General features: G+C 46.6%; 1 protein-coding gene across 1 annotated transcript in view; it reads right to left on the reverse strand.

Annotated features, from left to right (window-relative positions):
• The window catches only part of LOC146358384 (von Willebrand factor D and EGF domain-containing protein-like), a 431,792-nt gene that overhangs the window by 142,770 nt on the left and 261,253 nt on the right, over positions 1-27,769 (reverse strand). Inside the window, 1 exon segment of the mRNA XM_084809588.1 lies at positions 6,178-7,077. Within this exon segment, the coding sequence (XP_084665714.1) occupies positions 6,178-7,077 (900 nt within the window).

Genomic DNA, 27,769 nt, shown 5'->3' on the forward strand with positions numbered 1-27,769 from the left:
ATGAAGAAATTTGTGATGGAACAAAATAAGGGAGCAGGCAGACATGTTATTTAGTTAGGTGACGTCACTGGTAATGAAGAAGAAGAAGAAGAAATAGTATGTACTTACAGTAGAAAAGGATACAATAATAATGTTTTCCAGTCTTAGTATGTATACAAAAAATGTGCAGTGTCAAAAGCAAACAGGGAAGAAACTGCTCCCTAGCATAGATATTTAAAGAACATTTAACTTATTCATTGGTCTATACAGAAAACAAATGTAGCATGCACACAAGGACAAAAATACGGGACCTCCCACAGCCTAGTTTTGATGTGCCAGAATTCTGGTTTGAAGAAATCTTTGGTTCTTCTTCTAGAAAACTGTTTATCCCTTTTAACTGGTTAAACCTATGCTAGTTTACTTCTATTTATTCCTTACCTCTTTTTGTTTCTGGAGGTTATAGTATACCATTGTGTGTCCTTTCCCCCAACCCTGAGGGCTTGTCCAAGCATATAGGGACCTTTGTATAAACTTGCCACTTGTAACACCCAAGTGTAGGGATTAGCAGCCAGTGGCTCCAGGGCCAAATCCAGCCAAGTGAGTTGGTACCATTGTTACTTCCTGCACACCCAGTTGCCAGCTGAGAGGTAAGACTGTTCATTTGATTGAGCAACAGCTGCAACCATGGAACTTGCCAATGGACCACTTTGGGAGGTGGGGGAAGAACTTTGGTCCTCCTCAGTGTGGACATCCAGTAAAACAAGTTGCTTATCAAGGCTCTAGTGCCTGTCTTCCCATACCATACACAACAATGTTATCATTATCCTATTCAGGTGGAATGGATTAAAGAAAGAGTAGTGGTGGGAAGACAATATACCCTTGACATGTAGTCCCTTTTGTCATTTGTGTGTTCCCACATTTACAGACATTTATGGCCTCTTACTTTACTTCCCCTTAAGGTATTGTTATCTATTCTGGTTGATCGTGACAAGAAGTGCTGACTATAAAAATTAATAAGACAATACACATAGTAACCAGCTAGCACTTCCTGTGGCAACAGCTAATTACTAACTTACCAATTACTATGTTGTTCAGTCATGTCCGACTCTTCGTGACCCCATGGACCATAGCATGCCAGGCCTTCCTGTCCTCCGCTCTCTCCCAGAGCGTGCTCAGGTTTATATTCATTGCATCGGTGATGCTATCTAGCCATCTCATCCTCTGCCGTCCCCTTCTCCTTTTGCCTTCAGTCTTTCCCACATCAGTGACTTTTCCAGTGAGTTTTCTTTTCGCATTTGGTGGCCAAAATATTTGAGCTTCAGCTTCAGTATCTGTCCTTCCAATGAGCACTCAGGGTTGATTTCCTTTGGGATGGACTGATTTGACCTCCTTGCAGTCCAGGGGACTCGTGAGAGTCTTCTCCAGAACCACAGTTGGAAAGCATCAATTCTTTGGCGCCCAGCCTTCCTTATAGTCCAGCTCCCACAGCCATACGTTGCTACTGGGAAAACCATAGCTTTGATTATACGAACCTTTGTCGGCAAGGTGATGTCTCTGCTTCTTACTATGTCGTCTAGGTTTGCCATAGCTTTCCTCCCAAGGAACAAGCGTCTTTTAATTTCATGGCTACAGTCACCGTCTGCGGTAGGGATTTCAGAGAATTTCGCCATGAATTTCAGGGAGGCCGAACGCCAGTGCATTCGGCCCCCCGAAATCGGTGGCGGAACGGTCTGCCCCCCCACCCCCCCAGGACGGGGCTTACCTTGGGCGGATCTTCCTGGCGGCAGTACGGCGGCGGTACGGCAGCGGCCGGTCTTCCAACTGGCGGCCGCCGTCACCATTTCCAGTAAAACAACAACAGCAACAACAACAAAATGTGATAGGCTACGTTAAGATTTACGTAGCCTATCATGGCTAGATTTTTAAAAAACACTGTGATAGGCTACGTAAATGTTTACGTAGCCTATCACGGCTGATTTAAAAGAAAAAAACAGCAACGCACGTACGCAAATGGCGGCACCCATGGGCGCCGCCATTTGCATTCCTTATTTTGGCACGTCTTAGTCTACGTAAACATTTACGTAGACTAAGACAGCGAAAATAAAGGGAACGCAAATAGCGTAGACACTACGCTATTTGCATTCCCCTTATATTCGCCGTCTTAGTCTACGTAAATGTCACGTAGACTAAGACGTGCCAAAATAAGGAACGCAAATGGCAGCGCAAATGGCGGCACCCATGGGCACCGCCATTTGCGTACGCGCATTTTTTTTCTTTTAAATCAGCCGTGATAGGCTATGTATACATTTACGTAGCCTATCATGGCTGACTGCAGGGATGCAAACAGCCCTGCAGAATCCCTGCAGAGCGGAGCCGGCTGGCCAGAATTTCGTGGGGGAGGGACGGAGCGCCTCCCAACCCAGCCAGAATTTCGGGGGGGGGGAGGGATGGAGTGCCTCCCCCCCATCATGAATGTCACCCTTTGAAAAGGTAAGTGACTTTCATACAAATAGCAAATAAGGGCAACGCAAATAGCGTTGCCCTTATTTTCGCCGTAGTCTACATAAATCTTTACGTAGACTACAGGGACCAAATAAGGAACGCAAATGGCGGCTCCCTATGGGGGCCGCCATTATCTGTACACACTTTTTTTTTTTTTTAAGTCACCCGTGATAGGCTACGTGACGATTAACGTAGCCTATCACGGCTGACTTTGCAGATCTAGCCGTGATAGGCTACGTAAATCGTTACGTAGCCTATCACGGGGCTTTTTTTTTTCTTTTGAAGTTCGCGGCCGGGGAGACGGGGCGCTTCTCCCCGGCCTGAATTTCGGCCAGGCGAGGCGGGAAGCCTCCCCCCCGGCCTGAATTTCGGCCGGGCGAGGCGGGAAGCCTCCCCCCCCGGCCTGAACTTTGGGGGGAGAAGCGAAGCGCCTCCCCCCCACCGCGAAGCATGCTGCGAGACCAGGTAAGTGACTTTCGTACATCCCTATGTCCATGTGTAGAGTTGCCTCTTGTGCTGTTGGAAAAGAGTGTTTGCTATGATCAGTGTGTTCTCTTCACAGAACTCTATTAGCCTTTGTCCTGCTTCATTTTGTACACCAAGGCCATGCTTGCCTGTTATTCCAGTGATTTCTTGACTTCCTACTTTGGCATCCCAATCCCCTATGATGAAAAGGACATCTTTTTTTTGGTGTTAGTTCTAGAAGGGGTTGTAGGTCTTCATAGAACCGATCAACCTCAGCTTCTTCGGCCTCAGTGGTTGGGGCATAGACTTGAATTACTGTGATGTTGAATGGTTTGCCTTGGATTCGTACTGAGCCATTCTGTCATTTTTGAGATTGTATCCCAGTACTGCTTTTCCCACCTTTTTGTTGACTATGAGTGCTACTCCATTTCTTTTAAGGGATTCTTGCCCACAGCAGTAGATATGATGGTCACCTGAATTAAATTTGCCCATGCTTGTCCAGTTTAGTTCGCTGATTCCCAAGATGTCGATGTTCAATCTTGCCATCTCATGTTTGACCACCTCCAGCTTACCTTGATTCATTGATCTGACATTCCAGGTTCCTAAACAATATTGTTCTTTACAGCATCGGATTTTCTTTTCACCACCAGACACATCCACAGCTGAGTGTCCTTTCGGCTTTGGCCCAGCAGCTTCACTCTTTCTGGTGCTACTTGGAAATACCCTCTGCTCTTCCCCAGTAGTATATTGGACACCTTCCAACCTGAGGGGCTCATCTTCCGGCGTCATATCTTTTAGCCTTGTGATACGTTCCATGGGGTTTTCTTGGCAAGAATACTGGAGTGGGTTGCCATTTCCTTCTCCAGTGGACCACATTTTGTCAGACCTCTGCGCCATGATCTGTCCATCTTGGGTGGCCCTGCATGGCATAGCTTACGGCTTCACTGAGTTACGAAAGCCCCTTCACCACAACAAAGCTGTGATCCATGAAGGGGACCAATGACTATGGGTGGTATCCAAATGTTAGTCCAGCTTAGAGTAGACCCATTGAAATGAATAGGACTTAAGTTAGACTAACATTAGATACGTACAATCTGATATGATGAATCTGTGAAAACTTGAGATAACCAGTGGTAAAGCTTCCTAATATATGGCTTTGGACAAAGTCTTAGAAACAGCAAGGTGGGGAAGCTATATTTGCCTGGATAAATAGCTGTTCATGCAAATGGAAAACAATTAAATTAATAACATACGTAGTTAATAATAAAAAGATAGATTCAATTTGCCAAGTTATTAGACAGATTTCAACAGAGGAAAACGCCCAGTCTTCCTTATTTGTGTATATTATTTCACTGTGCTCCTTTAAACTGTCTAATTAAGGTGTTAATTTAAGCAGCAACATTAACAACCTCTCTCATAATGACATACTATGATTATGTCCCTGGAGACATGCGTTTCAGGTGATAGGTCAATTTTCTTTTCAAAATAGTAGCGTCAGAATTTAAAAGGAAAAACAATTTGGCACAATATGGGCTGTCAATGGTTATATACATAATACAGGCATATATGGTGCCTTATGCTAGTCTCCTTTATGCATGTTTTAATGTTACTGATGACAATTGATATTTCCCCAATTTTCACCCAAGCAATTTAGGCTGCAGTCCTATACACACTTACCTGGGAGTAAGTCCCATTGAAGTCAGTGGAGCTTATACCTGAGTAGATATGTATAGGATTGCCCTGTTAGTTATGATGTCCAGTGACCAACCTATTGAAGCAATTTACTCCAGTCCTAAATTCTGTGAGTTCAGATCTGCCTCTGTCATACCAAATAATTGTACCCAGTCAGGCAGAGGCAACCTTTTTGGGCCAATGGGCACATTTGGCAATTTGAGAAACTGTTTTGGGCACCACCACAAAATGGCTGCCATGAGAGGCGTGGCTAGTCACAAAGGACAAGTAACCTGCCCAAATGAAATGACTATGTACAAGGCAGAGGTAGGGTCCAGGCTAGGCCACAAAATAGTAAACAACTCCTTTGAACCCACCATTTTCAGCACCAGCAGACACCTATTTCAAAGAAGGCAAACTCTTACAGCCGACTCTGCCAATCAACTCATCCCATCTCCTTTTCTCCCTCACTCTGGATCACCACCCATAGAATCTCTCTCTCTCTCTCTCTTTCTCTCTCTCTCTCTCTCTCTCTCTCACACACACACACACACACACTCAGAGGAAAGCATCAGTCTGCAGCCACCCCTTCATTTCCAAAAAAAAGTTTGAGCCCCATCATATAACCAGAGGTATTAATGGGAAATGAAGAAGACAGCCGCTGGAGGCCTTCACTTTGCTTAGAAGTGGTCCCAGCTGCCACTAAGGAAATACGTTTGAAAAAAAGTGTGAAGGGTATGGCACCTTGGTGGGTGCCAAGAAAGGTATCCAGGAGCACAAAGGTGCCCACAGGCACCAAATTGCTTACCCTTGCCCTAAGTGATTGCCTCTTATAGCACCTGCCAGAATATTATTACATGATCCATGAGAGTGGAATGTCAAACATAGTCAGATATGATATTCAACCTATCATTTCTAAGTATATAGAACCAGTTACTGACCTGGCATATCTCAGTCACAACAATCCATTAAGCTGTACTTAGTAATTTATCCTTTTCTCAAAGCATTATCATCTTTCATCAGTATGATTTTTGTGGACTTGGCAAAATCATATATCATCAGTGTCCATCTCACCAACTCTGACCTCACGAACATCAGAACAAATAACCTTCCATGGGCATTTGCAGGATGACTGAAACCCGGGGGTGGGGGGGAATTCTGATGAATACTTCCTATCCATGGAACTTTGGTTGACTCCATGAAGGAATAATACTTATACGTATAATTATTAATTATTAATAATAATAATGTAATAACATAATTATTATGAATAATACATAAAATATGTTATATATATATATATATATATATATATATATATATATGAATTCACTGTTGCAATGGCTAAAGTATGAGAGATGGGTCTGGAAAGCTTGAGTTCAAAATCTAGATTATTCACTAGTTTTTCTTGTTCTGCTCCTTACTTAATTACAGCTCTGATCTTTTAATTGGAATGAAGTTTGTAAACCCATTTACATATTAAAGCTGAAAACCTATTTAATTTAACCTTGAAACAATAGAGACATTACCAGTGGGATCTATTTCCCCACACCCTCTTACCGTGGCATTGAATTCCATCACCACTGTATCCAAAAGGGCAGGGTCCGCATTTGAATTCTCTGTCTTCCGTTGGCTCACAGCGCACTCCACTGAAACATGGCATATCTGCACAGGTGACTGTCTTGTCAAACAGTGCCATATTAATGGGTTTGGGAAATGTCAAACTGTTTACTGCTGAGGCATAAGGCTTTCTCAGCAAAGCTGTCCACCCTGGAATCCTTGACAGTGCAGAACTCTCTGCTGGCCAGCTGGTGCTTTGTGGGGATATACCAGAAAAGGGAGATTTCAGATGGACAGTAGAGTCCAATGGTGTTGTTAAGACAGATGAACTTGGGCGCTCTGCTTTCAAACCATGGGCAGATTTAGCCTGTGTAGCTGAAGTCCCAAGGGACAGTTTTCCAGAAGACAACTTATCAAATGAGGCATGAGTCTGTTGAATGGTAGGCAGCCTTGCAGCTGAAAGCCTAGAATTTATTTCTCATCGAGTGGAGATGTTCCCTGTGATGCGGGACTGGAGGTATAGCTTATAGTCTGAAAAGGCTTGGGCTGCCCCTTGGCGAGCTGCTTCACTTTTTCGGTGCAGAAGGAGGAGGCTCTGGCTGATATTTTTTGCTTCATTCAATGAAAAGGATCTGTCTGAGAGTTTGAAATCCAGAGGCAGTTTCTTCCCAGGTGATGTATGAGGCAGAGGCGCCGCCTTTTCCTTGGTTGGTGGCTGAATATCAACAATTATGGGATATCTCGCCATAAGGAAACTTGCTTCTGGTTTTGGGATGTGGACTTGTGAGTGGGTAGAATCAGTCTTTTGTAATTTCTTTACGCCACCTTGAGTGGAAAAAACCTGGGCTTCTCCAGTGTCTTTCACCGGTACATAAGTCAAACTTTGGGTAGATCTAGACACTAAAAAGAAAGGAAGATGAATTAGTAGCAGACAGTACATTCTATATTTGCTATATTCATACAGGGAGATCATGGGAGATCTGTGATCTCTCCCCGCCCCCCGTGTGTATGTGTGTGCGTGTGTGAGTGAGTGAGAGTGTGTGTGTGAGAGAGAGTTTGCTGATTAGCAGACCCAGTGGCTGTTTTTAAGATTGGGGAGGGAAATATATCTCTTTACTCCAACACCATTTGCTGATTAAAAACCCACCTGAAACTGCTATTAGCTCTGAGGGAGAAAACAGGTTCTTTCTTGTATGCCGCCCCCCCGCCCCTGCAAAGTGCAAACACACACAACTAACTTAATAGCTCAGGGAGGGGAGAAGGAATTTCCATCAGGAAAACGATTTTAATACTCCTTCCTTTCCCTACTTTCACATTCAAGCCATGCATGGCTACTAATTAGTACAACAAAAGGAAATAATTCCATGGAAGACTTTGATCACAGATCTCCCATGACATGTCTAGTTTAACCTTAAGAAAACTAACTTAAGAATTGTTTCAGAATGTCACTGACACACACACACACACACAGAGCAAGAGCAAGAGCACACACACAGAATATGAATTATGAATTATAGGAGACTTGCCATGTGAATCTCTTGCAGAAAAAACATCAACAAAAGACCTATTCATACTTTCAATAGCCATAGGGTATCCAAACACATGAATAATCTATTGAGAATATGTGGGTTACTCCATCAGCATGCATACTGGCTAGGGATGTATGAAAGTCACTTACCTTTTCGCAGCTTTGATTCGCGGTGCGGGGGAGGCGCTCCGTCCATCCCCCCAGAATCCTCCCTGGGCCGGCTCTGCTCCATGGCGGCTCTGTGGAGCCACCAGCCAGGGCCGTCCACAGCCGGAGTTCCGGCCATGGCTGGCTGCTGCAGCCGCAAATGGCAGCTGCCGTAGCGGCCACCATTTGCGTCTAAGGATGGACGAAAGTCCCTCACCTGGTCCTGCAGCTGTTTTTGGTAGGGGGGGAGGCGCTCCGTTTCTTCCCCTGAAATTCTGGACGGGGGGGAGTGCCCCATCTCCCCGGCCGCGAAAGAAAAAAGTTATGTAAAAAAAAAAAAGTGATAGGCTATGTAACGATTTACGTAGCCTATCACGGCTAGATTTTCAAAGTCAGCCATGATAGGCTACGTAAATCTTTACGTAGCCTATCATGGCTGACTTTGAAAAAAAAAAAAGTGCATACGCAAATGGCGGCGCCCATGGGCGTCGCCATTTGCGTATGCGCTTCCCCCCCCAAAGTCAGCTGTGATAGGCTACGTAAAGATTTACGTAGCCTATCACGGCTGACTTTGAAAATCTAGCCATGATAGGCTATGTAAATCGTTACGTAGCCTATCACATATATATATATATATATATATATATATATTTAACTTTACTGAGAAATGGCGGCAGTGGCAGCCGGTCGGAAGACCGTCCGCCTCAGCCGCCGAACTGCCACCAGGACCCACCACCGACAGGGACATTCGCACGAGGTAAGTCCCATCCCGGGGGGGCGGCGGTGTGTCGGAGAATTTCCCCAGCAATTTACGGGGGGCCGAATGCGTTGGCATTCGGCCTCCCCGAGATTCGTGGAGAAATTCTCTGACATCCCTATTTGAGTCCTGCCAGGCTGCCGTGATAGGCTACGTATGTAGCCTATCACGGCAAAGGCAGCTACGCAAATGGTGTAGTGGCTGCCGTTTGCACCCCTGTTCTTTGCCGTGATAGGCTACGTAAATACTTATGTAGCCTATCACGGAAAGAGCAGCGGCGCAAATGGTGTAGCGGCCGCCGTTTGTGCCCCTGCTCTTTGCTGTGATAGGCTATGTAAATACTAACATAGCCTATCATGGCAGCCTGGCAGGATGCAAATGGCGGCCGCCATTTGTGGCCGCAGCAGCCGGCCGAGAGACCAGCTGCCACCGCCGCCACCAGAGCCACCGCTGCCGGAACATCTGCCCCAGGTAAGCTTCGTCTTGGGGGGGATTCCACAGGGTGGTGGGGGGTGGGAGGCCATTCCACCACGGGTTTTGGGGGGCCGAATGCCAGTGCATTCGGCCTCACTGAAATCCGTGGCGGAATTCTCCGCCATGCCTAATATTAGCCATACCCCCAGATGATGTGTAATTAACATCAGTTTGAAGGGGGCCTACCAAGTTTGTGTCAGGGCGGACACTGAGCCCATAGAATCCCAGAGTAGTTCTGATTCTGAGGAAGAGCAGCCGCTCCTGGGAGAGGGGCGCGCTCATCCTTCCCAGGGCCAATGGGTGGCAGAGATTCCTCCCACCGGCATTCCTGGCATAGATAGTAGTCCCAGGAGTGAGAGAGCGTGGGACGAAGACTTGCTGGACGTGCGACGCTGACGCAGGGAGCGGCGCCAAATGGGGGGTGCGGAAAGGAGGCGTAGTGCCCGGTTGGTGCGCAAACAACGGTTGCACCCAGAGGATCCAAGGGAAAAGGGGAGGGACTCTCCCTAGCCCATAAGTTCAGGGTCTGCCAATGATTATCCTTCAAACGGGGACCAACTGTTCCAACTTAGGGCATAGGTACACTGCTGCTCATAGCTAATTGCTAACAGTAGAGTTGTTAAGTTGTAAAAGAGGAATAAAGCTTTGAAAAGAATCCCTTTGTCTGTGTCTGGACTAGGGATGCACGAAAGTCACTTACCTGGTCTCGCAGCTTGCTTCACGGTGGGGGAGAGGCACTTTGCTGCTCCCCCCGAAGTTCAGGCCAGGGGGGGGAGGCTTCCCACCTCGCCCGGCCAAAATTCAGGCCGGGGGGGAGGTTTCCCGCCTCGCCCAGCCGAAATTCAGGCCGGGGAGAAGCGTCCCGTCTCCCCGGCCGCGAATTTCAAAAGAAAAAAAAAACGCCCCTGTGATAGGCTACGTAACGATTAACGTAGCCTATCACGGCTAGATCTGCAAAGTCAGCCGTGATAGGCTACGTTAATCGTCACGTAGCCTATCACGGGTGACTTTGAAAAAAATAAAAATAAAAGCGCGTACACAAATGGCGGCCCCCATAGGGAGCCGCCATTCGCGTTCCTTATTTAGTCCCTGTAGTCGATGTAAAGATTTACGTAGACTACAGAGAAAATAAGGGCAACGCTATTTGCGTTGTCCTTATTTTCGCCGTAGTCTACGTAAATCTTTACGTAGACTACAGCGACCAAATAAGGAACGCAAATGGCAGCTCCCTATGGGGGCTGCCATTAGCCGTACGCGCTTTTTTTTTTTTTAAGTCACCCGTGATAGGCTATGTGACGATTAACGTAGCCTATCACGGCTGACTTTGCAAATCCAGCCGTGATAGGCTACGTTAATCGTTACATAGCCAATCACAGGGGCGTTTTTTTTTTTTTTTACTTTTCTTGTAATGGCGGCAGCGGCAGCCGGTTGAAAGACCAGCTGTCACCCCCGCCCCTGACGAAGACCTGCCGAACCGCCGCTGGGACCTGCCGCCGGGAGGGACATTCGTGAAAGGTAAGTCCCATCCCGGGTGGGGGCAGGGGCGGGGGGGCAGAGAATTTCTCCCCGAACAACCTTCGGAGGACCGAATGCGTTGGCACTCGGCCCCCCGAAGTTTCGGGGAGAAATTCTCCCCCATCCCTAATTTGGACTTGGCTACTAGATTAGACTGAGAGAGGCCGCGAAGGAGCCCTTGACAGCTTGAATGTATGTGCATAGGGCTGCCTGCACCGATACATACAGCCCCCTTCAGACTTATACCAATTATTTGCTGGTTCCTTATTTGAAATGGCTTGTACACATGTTGGCATCTAGAGGTGGGGCTAGACCATTTGTTCTCAATAGCTCCTTCATGTATGCAGTATCCAGTCTGCTTCTCCGGGGTTCCCCAAAAGGCCACCCCCTTCCTCTGGCCCCACCCCTTTCCCCACTGATCATTGGCTGATTTCCCAGCTTCTATACACTTGTTTCCCCACTTTAAAAAGTTGAAATGACTCTCCTAAGGGTTAGTTACTGACAGTAAGAGCTTTAAGCTAAAATATGCTTGTATTGGGGTGGGGGATGTCATTCATTTATGATTCTCATTTACTATATTTCTATACTACCCCATAGCTGAAGCTCTCTAGATGGTTCACAAAAATTAAAAACCATTAAAATACATGATATAAACCATTCACGTAATGACATAGAACAAACAACACACACAACAACAACAACAACACATATCTAAAACAATTTAAAACAATCAGCCAGAGTCAATCAAGAGACTCATTCTACACTGCCAGATGCCGTAGAGAAGAGGGCAGTTTTAACCTGGTGCAGAAAAGATTACAATGTTGGTGCCAGGCAGGCCTTGTCAGGAATATTATTCCATAAATGGGGAGCCACCACCAAGAAGGCCCTCTCCCTTGTTCCGCCCTCTGAGCCTCCCTCGGAGGAGGCTCCCAGAGGACAGCCTTAGATGCAAAGTGTAGTGTATGGGTCAGTTCATGCTGGGAGAGGCATTCTGTCAGGTACTGTGGTCCTGAGCCCTGTAGGGCTTTATAGGTCAAAGCCAGCATTTTCAGTTGGGCTTGGAAGCATATAGGCAGCCAGTGCAAGCAGGCCAGAATCAGTCTTATATGTTCAGACATTCTGATCCCCATTATCAGTCTGGCTGCCACATTTTGCACAAGCTGCAGCTTCCAAACCATCTTCAAAGGCAGCCCCACATACAGCGTATTGCACTGATCTAACTTGGGGTTACCAGGGCATAGACAAATGAAGGCAGGTTATTCCTGTCCAGATTGGGGCGGAGCTGGGCCACCAACCGGAGTTGCTAGAAGGCACTCTGTGCCACTGAGGCTACTTGAGCCTCAAGTGACAAAGATGGCTCCAGGAGAACCCCCAGGCTACAAACCTGCTCCTTCAGGAGGGGTGCAACCCCATCCAGAACAGTCAGGAGACTTCATCTGGTCAGGAGAACCACCCACTAACAGCATCTCAGTCTTCTCTGGATTGAGTTTCAGTTTATTAGCTCTCATCCAGTCCACTGTCACAACCAGGCTCAGGTCTAGCACATCCACAGCCTTACCTGAAGGAGATGAAAAGGAGAAATAGAGCTGTACTAGTGACAGTGGACTCCCAAACTCTGGATGACCACATTCAATTGTTTCATATGGATGTTGAATAAAATGGGGGACAAAGCTGACCCCTGTGGAACTCCATACTGGAGAGTCCATGGGTACAAGCAATAACCCCCAAGTACCACCTTCTGGAGCTGACCCTCCAAGTAGGAGCGAAACCACTGCAATGCAGTGCCTCCCATTCCCAGCTCAGACCATTGTCCCAGAAGGATACCATGGTCCAATGTATCCTTTCAATGTATCTTGAAAGGGATCAAGGAGAATCAACAAGGTCAGACTCTCCCTGTCTCTCTTCCGACATAGGTCATCATGCAGGACGATAAGGCTGTTTCCGTGCCAGAACCTGGCTTGAACCCCCACTGAAATAGATCCAGATAATCAGTTGGCTTTGTCCCTTTTGTCTTTGTGCCTTCCCACCACTGTAATGTGGCCCCAGCCCCCAAGAGCTTCTCCAAAGGGGAATTTGGCCCTTGGGCTGATAGAGTTTCATTTCCCCTGCTGTATTAGTGTGTGTGTGTGTGTGTGTGTGTAGATATAGATAGTGTGTGTGTGTGCACATACTTAACATGAATAGCTTCAACAGTATGGTAGGCTGCTGTGCAGTATACTGTATAGGATGCTATTTTTTACCAGATTTTGGTATATTTAGCAGGCTAGGAATATATCTCAGACACATTTGTGATGCCTAGAAATGTAGTCAATTCTAGGGATGTACAAATCCCTTACCTCATTCTGCATGGGGTCATTCATGGTGGGGAGGAGGTGCTCCGTTACTCCCCCCGAAATTCTCCCTGGCCGGCTCCGCTACACAGCGACTCTGCGGAGCTGCCGGCAGGGGCCGCCTGCAGCTGGACATCCGGCCACTGGGATGTGCAGGGACGCAAATGGTGGCCGCCGTAGCTGCCGCCATTTGCGTCTCTGTCTTTTGCCGTGATAGGCTACATATATATTTATGTAGCCTATCACAGCAAAAGACAGGGACGCAAATGGCAGCGGCTATGGCGGCCGCCATTTGCATTCCTGCCTATTGCCATGATGGGCTATGTATATAGTTATGTAGCCTATCATGGCCTCCACAGGGATGCAAATGGCGTCCCTGAGTTAGCCGTGATAGGCTACATAAATACTTACGTAACCTATCACGGCCATTCGACGGAATGCGAATGGTGGCCGACAAAGGTAGGCTCCGTTCCGGACGCATTTCACGGAGTGGGGGTGGTGGGGGTTGCTTCATTCCACCACAGATTCTGGACCCCGAATTCACTGGAATTTGGCCTCCCTGGGATCTGTGGTGGAATTCTCTGACATCCCTAGTCTGTCTATTCCTCAAAATTTTCTAAGTGTAATCTCCTTCCATTGGAGATTAGGGATGTCAGTAGGGGTGGACGAAAGTCACTTACCTGTCCTCGAAGGATGTTCGCGGTGGGGTGGAGGTGCTTCGCTGCTCCCCCCGCGAAGTTCAGGCCGGGGGGGAGGCTTCCCGCTGCGCCCGGCCGCGAACGCGAAAGTTAAAAAAACTCAAAAAACGCCCCCTGATAGGCTACGTGACGATTCACGTAGCCTATCACGGCTAGATCTGCAAAGTCAGCCGTGATAGGCTACGTCAATTGTCACGTAGCCTATCACGGATGACTTAAAAAAAAAAAAAAGTGCGTACGCTAATGGCGGCCCCCATAGGGAGCCGCCATTCGCGTTCCTTATTTAGTCACTGTAGTCTACGTAAATGTTTACGTAGACTACGGCGAAAATAAGGGCAATGCAAATAGTGTTGCCCTTATTTTCGCCGTAGTCTACGTAAATCTTTACGTAGACTACAGCGACCAAATAAGGAATGGGAATGGCGGCTCCCTATGGGGGCCGCCATTATCCGTACAAATTTTTTTTTTTTTTTAAGTCACCCGTGATAGGCTATGTGACGATTGACGTAGCCTATCACGGCTGACTTTGCAGATCTAGCCGTGATAGGCTACGTGAATCGTCACATAGCCTATCAGGGGGCTTTTTTTTTTTCTTTGATTGCAATGGCGGCGGTGGCAGCCGGTCGAAAGACCAGCTGCCGCTCCCGCCCCGCTCGAACACCCGCCGAACCGCCGGCTGGACCCGCCGCCGGGAGGGACATTCGGCGAAGGTAAGTCCCGTCCTGGGGGAGGTGCGGGGGGCGGGGGGTGTTCGGAGGATTTCTCCCCGAAACTTGTTCGGGGAGAAATTCTCCGCCAACCCTAGATGTCAGAGAATTTCTCCATGAATCTCTGGGGGGCCGAATGCCAACGCATTCGGCCCCCCGAAATTGGTTGAGAAATGGTCCACGCCCCCCCCGGGATGGGACTTACCTTTGGCGAACGTCCCTCGTGGCGGCGGGTCCCAGCGGTGGTTCGGCGGCGGTTCAGCGGCGGCGGCCGGTCTTCCGACTGGCCGCCTCTGCCGCCATTTCCAAGTGAAAAAAAAAAACGAAAACCAACAAACAAGCAAACAAAAAAAATGAAAACCAACAAGATTTACATAGCCTATCACGGTTAGATTTTCAAAAAACACCATGATAGGCTACGTAAATCCTTACGTAGCCTATCACGGCTGACTGTGGGGGGGGGAAAGCGTGTACGCAAATGGCGGCGCCCATGGGCGCCGCCATTTGCGTTCCTTATTTGGGCACGGGTAGTCTACGTAAATATTTACGTAGACTATGGTGAAAATAAGGGCAATGCAAATAGTGTTGCCCTTATTTTCGCCGTAGTCTACATAAATATTTATGTAGACTACCCGTGCCCAAATAAGGAACGCAAATGGTGGCGCCCATGGGCACCGCCATTTGCGTACATGCTTTCCCCCCCCACAGTCAGCCGTGATAGGCTACGTAAGGATTTACATAGCCTATTACAGCTGACTGCAGGGACGCAAACGGCGGCGGCTACGGCCGCTGCCATTTGCATCCCGGCAGGAGACAAGATTCACGGCCGGGGAGATGGGGCACTCCCCCCCGGCCAGAATTTCGGGGGGAGAAACAGAGCGCCTCCCCCCCACCGCGAAGCAAGCTTCGGGATCAGGTAAGTGACTTTCGTCCATCCCTATTGGAGATCTGCTTCCCACACCACTCTATTGTCTGAATACGGCTCTAGACGGATGATGCCACAATTGATCCAGAAAGGAAGTTTCTCCTATATTAATATTTAGTGGGCAGTAGCAATTGAATTCTTATGTTTCTCTCCCAATATTTTAAACAGAAATTATGTATGTTTAATGTTTATTCATTTATTAATCATTCATTTGTTATTTATAATTTATAATGTATTATTATTTATTTGAAAAAAAATGATAACCTGTGCCTTCATCCCCAAAAAAGATTTTTAGACTGGTGCACATAAAACAACCTAAAAACAGTACATAATTCGATACAATAAAAACAATCTAAAATATCTAAACATCAACAAATTGAGAGAATAACACTATTTTAACCAGATAAAAAGATACAAACTTAAGTCTAAAAATATAAAACATAGGAAATATTAAATATATTTATATCAGTATGCATATTTATACATTGCCCTAGAACTATGTTGTCAGGGTGATTCAAAAGAAAATCTTCCACAGAGTGCCACACTGATACACCACAAAATGGAGTTGTGTGGAACTACCTATAATGCAATAGGGCCTTCACTACTGTTGGGCTATAGAGCTTTCCTAATGAGATTTTGAACTAATGAACAAAATGTAATAGTAACTGTGTGGTAGGAATGTCTGTTGAAAGCAGCAAGTGTGAGAATAAAACTAATTTTTCATCTTCCATTTAATTTTGAGCTGTACTTTAGGTGGCAAAATAATCATATAATTTCTCATCAAATACTACATAATTTACCAGTTCCTGGGAAGAAAGTGGGTTTCACTAACACAAATTAGAATCATGACAGGGTGTTTTTTTAAATGGCATTTTCATCTAACTAAAAAGTGTTGTGATTGCAAGGCCAAAACTGAGGTCAATAGCTTTCTCCTATCTTCAAATTTTCATTTTTTTTTATTTCATGCAATCAATCAATACCTTAAAATCTATCTGCCATTATCAATGCAGACATAGAGCAGGTTAGACCTGTTTCTCCCACCTTCCAAGTAATTACATATTGGACTGGATGAAAAATAACAGTGACAATCCAAAGTGTTCAAGGTCAAAGTCTACATTTCCCCCCACAAAGTGCCAGTGTTTTGCGTATGCAGTACCAGAATAGATTAATTAATTTATTTTTTATATGAGCAGATAAAAGAATCCTGATACACTTTGGCTTTATTCCTATCTTAAACTGTCGTATATCTATGGAAAAGAGTAGAAGAAGAGACAGCTGGCTTGACATTCTCTGCCTCCTAATACAAGAATTTGGTCCTAGTGGTGCATTACGCACTGTGAAGAATACGAAAGTCTTTGCAGATATAAAACAATGGGAACAAAGGGCCAGTGCTAGATTAATAATGATGATAAGTGTGATATAGGGAAATGTTTTTTTCCTAACAGAGGTGGGGAACTGTTTTTTTCAAGGGCTACTGACTCGCAGAAAATAGATCAGGGTGCACACAGACAACCACTTGATTGTTTTTCTTCTGCGGGTCAGTGGCTTGAAGGACACCTTGATCCACACCTTCAAAGTTCTCCTCTGACTCTCACCCCCCCTACCAGGGCTAGCCCAAGACATTTGGCTGCCTGAGATGAGGGATAAGATGATGCCCCCTCCTCCCTGGGCCATGCACAGAAGCTGGGTTGACTGGCACGTCAATATTACTTCAACTTTGGCAATGGGATAGCATTCTCCACCACACCTGAGGTAGCAGGCTAGTTTGGGGAGCCCAAGACTGGTTGTGTGTGGTGTGTGCAGCTCTGTCCTCCAACAAAGGGCAACAGCTAGAGAGTTCTTGAGGAACAGCTGGGAGGCTGCCACCACTGCTGCCCCCAGTTCCGGGATTGGCTGCCTGAGGCAGTCACCTCATTCTGCCTAGTGGTAGGGCCACCCCTGCCACCTACTTCTCTTTCAGTCTCTCTCTCTGCTACCCCACCCCACCCCACTTCTTCACTTCTGTGCTTGCCCAGATGGAGCAACTGAAACACTTCCGCACACCTCCTCCTTCTCTTCCTCTCCAGTTGCAGGTGGCGATGGTACTTTGCTAAGGGAAAGCGGCACGGCTGCTTTTCCACTGGCTTACTCCAGCCCAGCCTCAGAAACAGCAACAGCAGCAGAACCAGCTAGACATGCTTCTGTTGAGAGGGGAGAAGGGAGCACAGCAGAGGCAACAGCAGCTGCCACCGTATCCTTTCACTGCTTGCTGCTGCTGTCATCACCTCTTTTCTGGTGCTCACAAAACTGGGCACTGACTTTGCTGCGAGCCCAAAGAGGGCTGCAGCCTCCAGAGGGCCTGAGGATTCCTGTATCCAGTGGGCCTGGATAGCCCTATGGGTCAGATGGAATCACAGCATGGGCTGCAGGTTCCCCATTCACGTCGTATAGTATTATGAGAGGGTGGCTTTCTATACAGGGCTCACATGCCCACTTACAAGAGACTCCTGGAAGTGCTCTTACTCTTCACCATTGCAATCTGCTTGTTCCCTATCTCTCAGTCTGGCCTGGAAAACAGTGGTGGTGGTAGTGGTGAGAAGGAGTAGATGCCACTGTCTACACACTCACTGGCTCCCTTCCTGTTAAGTAAGGAAGTGGTAGCAATGATGAGAAAGGGGGGGGGGCAATAGCAGCTGGTGACAATGGTGATGAGAAGACAGATGCACTGAGGGAGGGCCCCCATAAGTGGTTTCTTGCCCAAAGGCCCTCCAAAACCTGAAGCTAGCACTGTTTCTATGTCAGAATGTTTGTACCTGCAGTTATTCCTTCACATCATTTCCTCGGCTAAAATTGTAAATTGGGATGTTTTTGCTCATATCTCTGCTTGCGTGGAGTCGTAACCCTGCTTTTTTTACCATGTTAGTTTTTACCTCTGTCTCTGTCCCACAGAAGACATGGGGCAACCTGAGGAACCCTGTTGTAGGAATGCCTCGCCTGAGCTCCCAAAGAATCTCTTTGACCCCAGTTTTGCTGTGATTCTGGACTCTCCTCCCTTGTCCAATGGCTCTACGGAGCACAGTGGCAGCAATGGGACAGGTGAGACATTCAGAGTTGGCATCGGCACACCTGCTTAGCCATCAGAATACCATTTCCCCCAGGCTTTATTCAGGAGCAAGGCTCTATTTAACCAGTAGCTAGTTCTGCTGCTGTTGCTGTTTCTGAGGCTAGGCTGGAGTAAGGCAGGAGGAGGAAGACCCTGCTGTAACTGACAGAGAAGCAGACTTAGTTGCAGCTGATGAATCTATCAGGCCCAGCAAGTACATAAGCCCAGACTGTTGCTGGACCAAGAGCTAAGACCTACCTTGCTCCAATCATGTGTTGAGGTTGAGGACATAATGTTATTGTTGAGTTGACAAACCCGTGTGTGTGTGTGTGGGGGGGGGACTTTTGTTTGTTTGTTTGTTTTTGCAACAGAAAGGTGGTTTTAAAATGTTCCTAATAAATTATATATCAATAAACAGAGGCTAGGGATAATGTTTCTAGCAGTAATAAAATACAGGTGTGCAGCCCACCATGAGCTCCATTTATCATGGCATACCGCATATCTGTTACAACATTAGTACAGTACAGAGAGGTGCCTGTCTCTGGGGTATGTTGTATCCTTGTGTGGCAACCTCTGTGTAACTGCATGAGTTCAAGCTTACCAATAGTTAAGATTAGGTTAAAAAAAAAAACCACCTTAAGTTACACACTCTTGAAGTGCTTACTTCATTGTATGCAATCAGTTCACTCCTTTTACAGTGCAACCCTATGCACATATACTCAGAAGTAGTGGGACTTACTCCCAGGTAAGTGTGCATATGACTGTAACCTTACTGTTCCAATCCATTTGCAGATTGCAGCCTTATTATTCCAAACCATCTTGTCACAGATTTGTGTCACATTTAATTTTCCTTTTTAATTAACCCAATTTAATTAACCATAAGGGCTAGAAACTCATCATTATTGTTCTTCTTTAAATAAGTTATATAATAAATATTTAGAATCTAAATATAGATTCTATATCTAATTCTAAAATATTTATATAACTATGTGCCTCAAGGGTTGGATGCTTTGGGTAGCCATCTTCACAGATTAAACCTGTGCTCTTTGCTCTTTCCATCTGTGGAACCGAGTCTCACCCTCAGTAGGATCCTGTGTTACAAATGTGTATCTTTGCCCAACTATGCCTATTTTGTCCCTCTCTGTTTCCCATTTCCATGCCACAGCTTTACAAGGTACTCTACAAGTTTAAGAATGTGTCCTCTTATTAAAACAATGACATAAATTTTCAATTTGTATAGCTTTAGTGTCATTAACATTCAGTAGTGCATTCTGGATATCGCATTCTTCATCCAGAAAAATATCTGCAAAGAAACATTTCTCTGACATATTGTGCTTTGTGGCTCATTACTTTAAACTAGAAACATACTCCACCGCCATATATGCCTTATTTAAATTGTCAGGAGAGTATAGAAAAATTATATTAGTCTACCAAGTCTTGCTACAAGAGTGTAAGATATCTTTCCATCTTTCTATTTATCTCTCTTTGTCTCTGAATTAACCGCTTCCCTGGGTTTCCCCTCTGACTTTGTTTAGTGACACAGAGAATCTATAACCAAGTGTCTTGAAATAATAGGAGGAAAGCAGGATGAATGAATGAGTCAACAAAATGACCAAAGAGAACATGACTTGATACACGCACTTGACATGTCAAAAGTCGTGTTATATATAATATATATGCGCATGGGTGCTCAGCACTGCACATACAAATGTGTGTGTGTGTATGGGGGCGGTGGGGGGAGAGGTGCACACTTCCAGTGAATTATAACACTATGGGAAGACTGCTCAGCAGCATGCCTTTTTCATTGGCATATATTAAATTATGAAAACCAGTCCTATATATGGAACTAACTCCCACATAAGTGTGTATAGGATTGCAGTCTTACAGATCAACCCTACCCATTTTTATTCACCAGCAATTCTCACTCCATTCGACAGAACATACAAACTGAGCACAGCATTGCAGCCTTACTGTGCTACTGATATAAACAATCATGACTCCTGATCATGGGGAAGCCTACTTGCAAGCAGCTGCCATGAGTAGGCTTCTCCAGTGTAGACTTACACAGGCAGCTGGGCTAGTGGTGTGGCCTCACTTCCTGGTAATAACATGAAGCTCCCTTCACATGATTAATGTTTGAAGGGGACTCGTGCTTTACAAGCTATAGCAGGGTAGGCAGAAAGTAGATCTCCTGATGTTTGGGACTTCAGCTTCTATAGTTCCCTGCCAGTATGGCCAATGTTCAGGAATTCTGGGAGCTGAAGTCCAAAACATCAGGAGAGCTACCTTCCCCCCCTCCCCCACTCCTGTGCTATAGGGCTACTTCTCAGTCTAGTAAACTATAAAAGGAAATGCAGTCATTCAACCAAGGGAGTCTAGGGGTAGCTAGAAGTCATGCTGGCATCTTTCTTCCCTGTATCCCTTATTCTGTTGTTGTTGTTGTTCAGTCGTTCAGTCGTGTCCGACTCTTCGTGACCCCATGGACCATAGCACACCAGGCCTTTCTGTCCTGCGCTCTCTCCCGGAGCGTGCTCAAGTTCATATTCATTGCATCGGTGATGCTATCTAGCCATCTCATCCTCTGTCGTCCCCTTCTCCTTTTGCCTTCAGTCTTTCCCAGCATCAGGGTCTTTTCCAGAGAGTTTTCTCTTCGCATTAGGTGGCCAAAATATTTGAGCTTCAGCTTCAGTATCTGTCCTTCCAATGAGCACTCAGGGTTGATTTCCTTTAGGATGGACTGATTTGACCTCCTTGCAGTCCAGGGGACTCGTAAGAGTCTTCTCCAGCACCACAGTTCGAAAGCATCAATTCTTCGGCACTCAGCCTTCCTTATAGTCCAGCTCTCACAGCCATACGTTACTACTGGGAAAACCATAGCTTTGATTAGACGGACCTTTGTCGGCAAGGTGATGTTTCTGCTTCTTACTATGCTGTCTAGGTTTGCCATAGCTTTCCTCCCAAGGAGCAAGCATCTTTTAATTTCATGGCTACAGTCTCTGTCTGCGGTGATCTTGGAGCCCAAGAAAGTAAAATCTGTCACTGCTTCCATTTCTTCCCCTTCTATATGCCAGGAAGTGATGGGGCCAGATGCCATGATCTTAGTTTTGTTAATGTTGAGTTTCAAACCAGCTTTTGCACTCTCCTCTTTCAACCTCAACAAGAGGCTCTTTAGATCCTCTTCGCTTTCTGCCATTAGGGTGGTATCATCTGCATATCGGAGGTTGTTGATAATTCTCCCAGCAATCTTAATTCCGACCTGTGATTCATCCAACCTGGCGTTTCTCATGATGTACTCTGCATATAAGTTAAATAAGCAGGGTGACAATATGCAGCCTTGTTGTACTCCTTTCCCAATTTTGAACCACTCGGTTGTTCCATGTCTGGTTCTTACTGTTGCTTCTAAGGGTGGACGAAAGTCACTTACCTGTCGTCGAAGCTTGTTCGCGGTGGGGGGGAGGCGCTCTGCTGCTCCCCCTGCGAAGTTCAGGCCGGGGGGGAGGCTTCCCGCCTCGCCCCGGCCAAAATTCAGGCCGGGGGGGAGGCTTCCCGCCTCGCCCGGCCGAAATTCAGGCCGGGGAGGAGGCTTCCCGCCTTGCCCGGCCGCGAACTCCAAAGTTTTTTTTTTTTTAATGCCCCTGTGATAGGCTACGTGATGATTAACGTAGCCTATCACGGCTAGATCTGCAAAGTCAGCCGTGATAGGCTACGTTAATCGTCACGTAGCCTATCACGGGTGACTTTAAAAAAAAAGCGTGTAAGCTAATGGTGGCCCCCATAGGGAGCCACCATTCCTGTTCCTTATTTGGTCGCTGTAGTCTATGTAAAGCTTACGTAGACTACGGCAAAAATAAGGGCAACGCAAATAGCGTTGCCCTTATTTTCGCCGTAGTCTGCGTAAGCTTAACGTAGACTACCGCGATCAAATAAGGAATGAGAATGGCGGCTCCCTATGGGGGCCGCCATTATCCATATGTGCTTTTTTTTTTTTTTTAAGTCACCCGTGATAGGCTACATGACGATTAACGTAACCTATCACGGCTGACTTTGCAAATCTAGCCATGATAGGCTACGTTAATTGTCATGTAGCCTATCACGGGGGTGTTTTTTTTTTCTTTTATTGGAATGGCGGTGGCGGCAGCTGGTTGAAAGACCGGCTGCCGCTCCCGCCCCGCACGAACACCCGCCGAACCGCCGGCCGGACCTGCCGCTGGGAAGGACATTCGGCAAAGGTAAGTCCCTTCCTGGGGGGGGGGGTGTGCGGGGGGTGGGGGGGTGCGGAGAATTTCTCCCCGAAACTTGTTCGGGGGGCCGAACACGTTGGCGCTCAGCCCCCCGAAGTTTCGGGGAGAAATTCTCCGCCATCCCTAGTTGCTTCTTGACCCTCATACAGGTTTCTCAGGAGACAGGTAAGGTGGTCTGGTACTCCCATCACTTTAAGAATTTGCCACAGTTTGTTGTGATCCACACAATCAAAGGCTTTAGCGTATTCAATGAAGCAGAAATAGACGTTTTCTCTTGCTTTCTCCATGATGCAGCGAACGTTGGCGATTTGATCTCTAGTTCCTCTGCCTCTTCGAAACCCAGCTTGTACTTCCGGTAGTTCTCGGTTCGCATACTGCTGAAGCCTAGCTTGTAGGATTTTGAGCATCACCTTGCTAGGGATTGGGGAGAATTTCTCCCCGAAACTTCGGGGGGCCGAGTGCCAACGTGTTCGGCCCCCCAAAGTAGTTTCGGGGAGAAATTCTCCGCACCCCCCCCCCGCACCCCACCCGGGACGGGACTTACCTTTCCCGAATGTCCCTCCCGGCGGCGGGTCCCGGCGCCGATTTGTCAGGTCTTCGACAGGGGCAGAGGCGGCAGCCGGTCTTTCCAATAAAAGTAAAAAAAAAAACAAACGCCCCTGTGATAGGCTACGTGATGATTAACGTAGCCTATCACGGCTAGATTTGCAAAGTCAGCCATGATAGGCTACGTAAATCGTCACGTAACCTATCACGGGTGACTTAAAAAAAAAACAAAAAACAGCACGTACGGCTAATGGCCATTGTCATTGCCCTTATTTTCGCCGTAGTCTACGTAAAGATATACGTAGACTACAGCGACCAAATAAGGAACGCGAATGGCAGCTCCCTATGGGGGCCGCCATTTGCGTACCCACTTTATTTTTTTAAAGTCACATGTGATAGGCTACGTGATGATTAACGTAGCCTATCACAGCTGATTTTGCAGATCTAGCCATGATAGGCTACGTTAATCGTCACGTAGCCTATCACGGGTGACTTAAAAACAAAAACAAAAACAGCACGTACGGCTAATGGCCATTGCCATTGCCCTTATTTTCGCCGTAGTCTACGTAAAGATTTACGTAGACTACAGCGACCAAATAAGGAACGCGAATGGCAGCTCCCTATGGGGGCCGCCATTTGCGTACCCACTTTTTTTTTTTAAAGTCACATGTGATAGGCTACGTGATGATTAACGTAGCCTATCACAGCTGATTTTGCAGATCTAGCCATGATAGGCTACGTTAATCGTCACATAGCCTATCACGGGGGCGTTTTTGTTTTGTTTTTTTTACTTTTTATTTCGCGGCCGGGCGAGGCGAGGCGCCTCCTCCCCGGCCTGAATTTTGGCCGGGCGAGGCGGGAAGCCTCCCCGCCGGCCTGAATTTCAGCCGGGCGAGGCAGGAAGCCTCCCCCCCTGGCCTGAACTTCGGGGGGAGCAGCGAAGCGCCTCCCCCCCACCGCGAAGCAAGCTGCGAGACCAGGTAAGTGGCTTTCGTGCACTCCTACACCTTGCAGGCATGTGAAATGAGTGCAATTGTACGGTAGTCTGAACACTCTTTGGCGTTGCCCTTCTTTGGAATTGGATTGTAAACTGACCTTTTCCAGTCTTGTGGCCACTGTTGAGTGTTCCAGATTTGTTGGCATATTGAATGCAGCACTTTAACAGCATCATCTTTTAGGATTTTAAATAGCTCAGCTGGAATACTGTCATCTCCACTAGCTTTGTTGTTATTAATGCTTCCTAAGGCCCACTTGACTTCACTCTCGAGGATGTCCGGCTCAAGTTCAGTGACCGCACTATCATGGCTATCAGGGACATTCAGATCTTTCCTGTATAGTTCTTCTGTGTATTCTTTCCACCACTTCTTAATCTCATCTGCTTCTGTTAGGTCCCTGCCTTCTTTGTCCTTTATCATGCCCATCTTTGCACAAAACGTTCCCTTGAGATCTCCGATTTTCTTGAAGAGATCTCTAGTCTTTCCCATTCTGTTGTTTTCCTTGATTTCTTTGCATTGTTCATTTAAGAAGGCCTTCTTGTCTCTCCTTGCTATTCTCTGGAACTCTGCATTCAGTTGGATATATCTTCCCCTTTCTCCCTTGCGTTTTGCTTCCCTTCTTTCCTCAGCTACTTGTAAAGCCTCATCAGACAGCCACTTGGCTTTCTTTAGGGTTGGCGGAGAATTTCTCCCTGAAACTTCGGGGGGCTGAGCGCCAACGTGTTCGGCCCCCTGAACAAGTTTCGGGGAGAAATTCTCCGCCCCCCCCGCCCCCCGCACCCCCCCGGGACGGGACTTACCTTTGGCGAATGTCCCTCCCGGCAGCGGGTCCGGCCGGCGGTTTGGCGGGTGATCGCCCGGGGCGGGAGCGGCAGCCGGTCTTTCGACTGGCCGCCGCCGCCGCCATTCCAATCAAAGAAAAAAAAAACACCCCCGTGATAGGCTACGTGATGATTAATGTAGCCTATCACAGCTAGATTTGCAAAGTCAGCCGTGATAGGCTCCGTAAATCGTCACGTAGCCTATCACGGGTGACTTAAAAAAAAAAAAAAAAGCGCGTACGGATAATGGCGGCCCCCATAGGGAGCCGCCATTCCCGTTCCTTATTTGGTCGCTGTAGTCTACGTAAAGATTTACGTAGACTACGGCGAAAATAATGGCAATGCTATTTGCGTTGCCATTATTTTTGCCGTAGTCTACGTAAACCTTTACGTAGACTACAGCGACCAAATAAGGAACGCGAATGGCGGCTCCCTATGGGGGCCGCCAGTAGCGTACGCGCTTTTTTTTTTTATGTCACCCGTGATAGGCTACGTGACGATTAACGTAGCCTATCATGGCTGACTTTGCAGATCTAGCTGTGATAGGCTACGTTAATCATCACGTAGCCTATCACGGGGGCGTTTAAAAAAAAAAAAAAAACTTTTTAGTTCGCGGCCGGGCGAGGTGAGGCACCTCCTCCCCGGCCTGAATTTCGGCCAGGCGAGGCGGGAAGCCTCCCCCCCCGGCCTGAACTTCGCGGGGGGAGCAGTGAAGCACCTCCCCTCCACCGCGAACAAGCTTCGAGGACAGGTAAGTGACTTTCGTCCATCCCTAGCTTTCTTGCATTTCTTTTTCTTTGGGATGAATTGAGTTGCTGCCTCCTGAACAATGTGACGGACCTCTGTCCATAGTTCCTCAGGCACTCTGTCTATCAGGTCTAATCCCTTAAATCTATTCCTCACCTCCACTGTATATTCATAAGGGATATGATTGAGGTCATACCTGAATAGTTTAGTGTTTTTTCCTACGTTCTTCAATTTAAGCCGAAATTTTGCAACAAGAAGCTCTTGATCTGAGCCACGGTCAGCTCCAGGTCTTGTTTTTACTGACTGTATAGAGCTTCCAAAGGACATAATCAATCTGATTTCGATATTGACCATCTGGTGATGTCCATGTTTAGAGTCGTCTCTTGTGCTGTTGGAAAAGAGTGTTTGCTATGATCAGCGTGTTCTGTTGGCAAAACTCTATTAGCTTTTGTCCAGCTTCATTTTGTACACCAAGGCCATGCCTGCCTGTTATCCTGGTGATTTCTTGACTTCCTACTTTAGCATTCCAATCCCCTATGATGAAGAGGACATCTTTTTTTGGTGTTAGTTCTAGAAGGGGTTGTAGGTCTTCATAGAACCGATCAACCTCAGCTTCTTCGGCATTAGTGGTTGGGGCATAGACCTGAATTACTGTGATGTTGAATGGTTTCCCTTGGATTCGTACTGAGATCATTCTATTGTTTTTAAGATTGTACCCCAGTACTGCTTTTCCCACTCTTTTGTTGACTATGAGTGCTACTCCATTTCTTCTAAGGGATTCTTGCCCACCGTAGTAGATATGATGGTCACCTGAATTAAATTCGCCCATGCTTGTCCAGTTTAGTTCGCTGATTCCCAAGATGTCAATGTTCAATCTTGCCATCTCATGTTTGACCACCTCCAGCTTACCTTGATTCATTGATCTGACATTCCAGGTTCCTAAACAATATTGTTCTTTGCAGCGTCGGATTTTCTTTTCACCACCAGACACATCCACAGCTGAGTGTCCTTTCGGCTTTGGCCCAGCCGCTTCACTCTTTCTGGCACTACTTGGAAATACCCTCTGCTCTTCCCCAGTAGTATATTGGACACCTTCCGACCTGAGGGGCTCATCTTCCGGCGTCATCTCTTATTCTGTAGCTATACTTTATCCCAGTTCCTTGTAACAGAATATTATAAGGCCACAGTTCTTTATAACAGATCATCTGATACTTCAGGCAATCTAGAGATGTTTCCAAATTCTGTTACAGGTGGGATTTGATACTGAATTTTCATTCTCACTAAAGGAATATAGCAGATCTCAGTGGTGTATGTCACCATGCCAGGGGCTCAGTCATTGCAGCCATCTTGCCACTTATGTACCACAAGTCCTTCTATAATTATGGAGCCTCTAAAAATGGCCAACGGTAATACTCCAGCTTCTGTCATTTGCCACAGGCTGTTGGATTCTGCTGTATGTGACTTCCAGTGGATCTTCTGGCTATTTTGCAAAATCCTGGTCTGATAAATGTAAGCTGGAACAGAACCTGCAGATTTGGCACATGTCTAAGAATATTCCAAGGCCCACCCAGATATGGCAGATTTTCTTACATGGTCTGTGTGGGTGTTGACCACAGGAACCAGTTTGTGAGCCAGGCAGTCTCAGCTAGATTTTGGCTGCAAAAACTAGTGACATATGGAACTAGTTTCCAGTGAAGTAATGGGACTTAGTTGCAAGGAACTCTAGTTAGAATAAACATATATGATAATGTCTGTTCTCCAAATCTCAAATATTTTTGCAACACTTATCTCTGTGGATTATATTTTTTGGGACACCTTTTCTGGCAATCTGTGAAGGTTTATATATATCAGTAAAAGCTTGCCTGAAAGAAAAAAGCCTTGTGGTAAATGCTGAAGACTTAATCGTCACAAAGTGAGTAATGCTAAAACCTTGTTATTGTATAGCAAGGGAGGTTATATTAAGTGAGAGCAATCTATTTACCCATGTCATATTAAAGGAGTTATTTATTTGTCTTAGAGTCTAGATCATTTCTTGGTTTCCAAATGAAAATCTTTCAGAGCAGTGTAATTGACATTTAA

The sequence above is a fragment of the Heloderma suspectum genome, chromosome 1, assembly GCF_057233095.1.
Source record: "Heloderma suspectum isolate Gila_16-S chromosome 1, 16-S_ref, whole genome shotgun sequence".
Classification (NCBI taxonomy): domain Eukaryota; kingdom Metazoa; phylum Chordata; class Lepidosauria; order Squamata; family Helodermatidae; genus Heloderma; species Heloderma suspectum.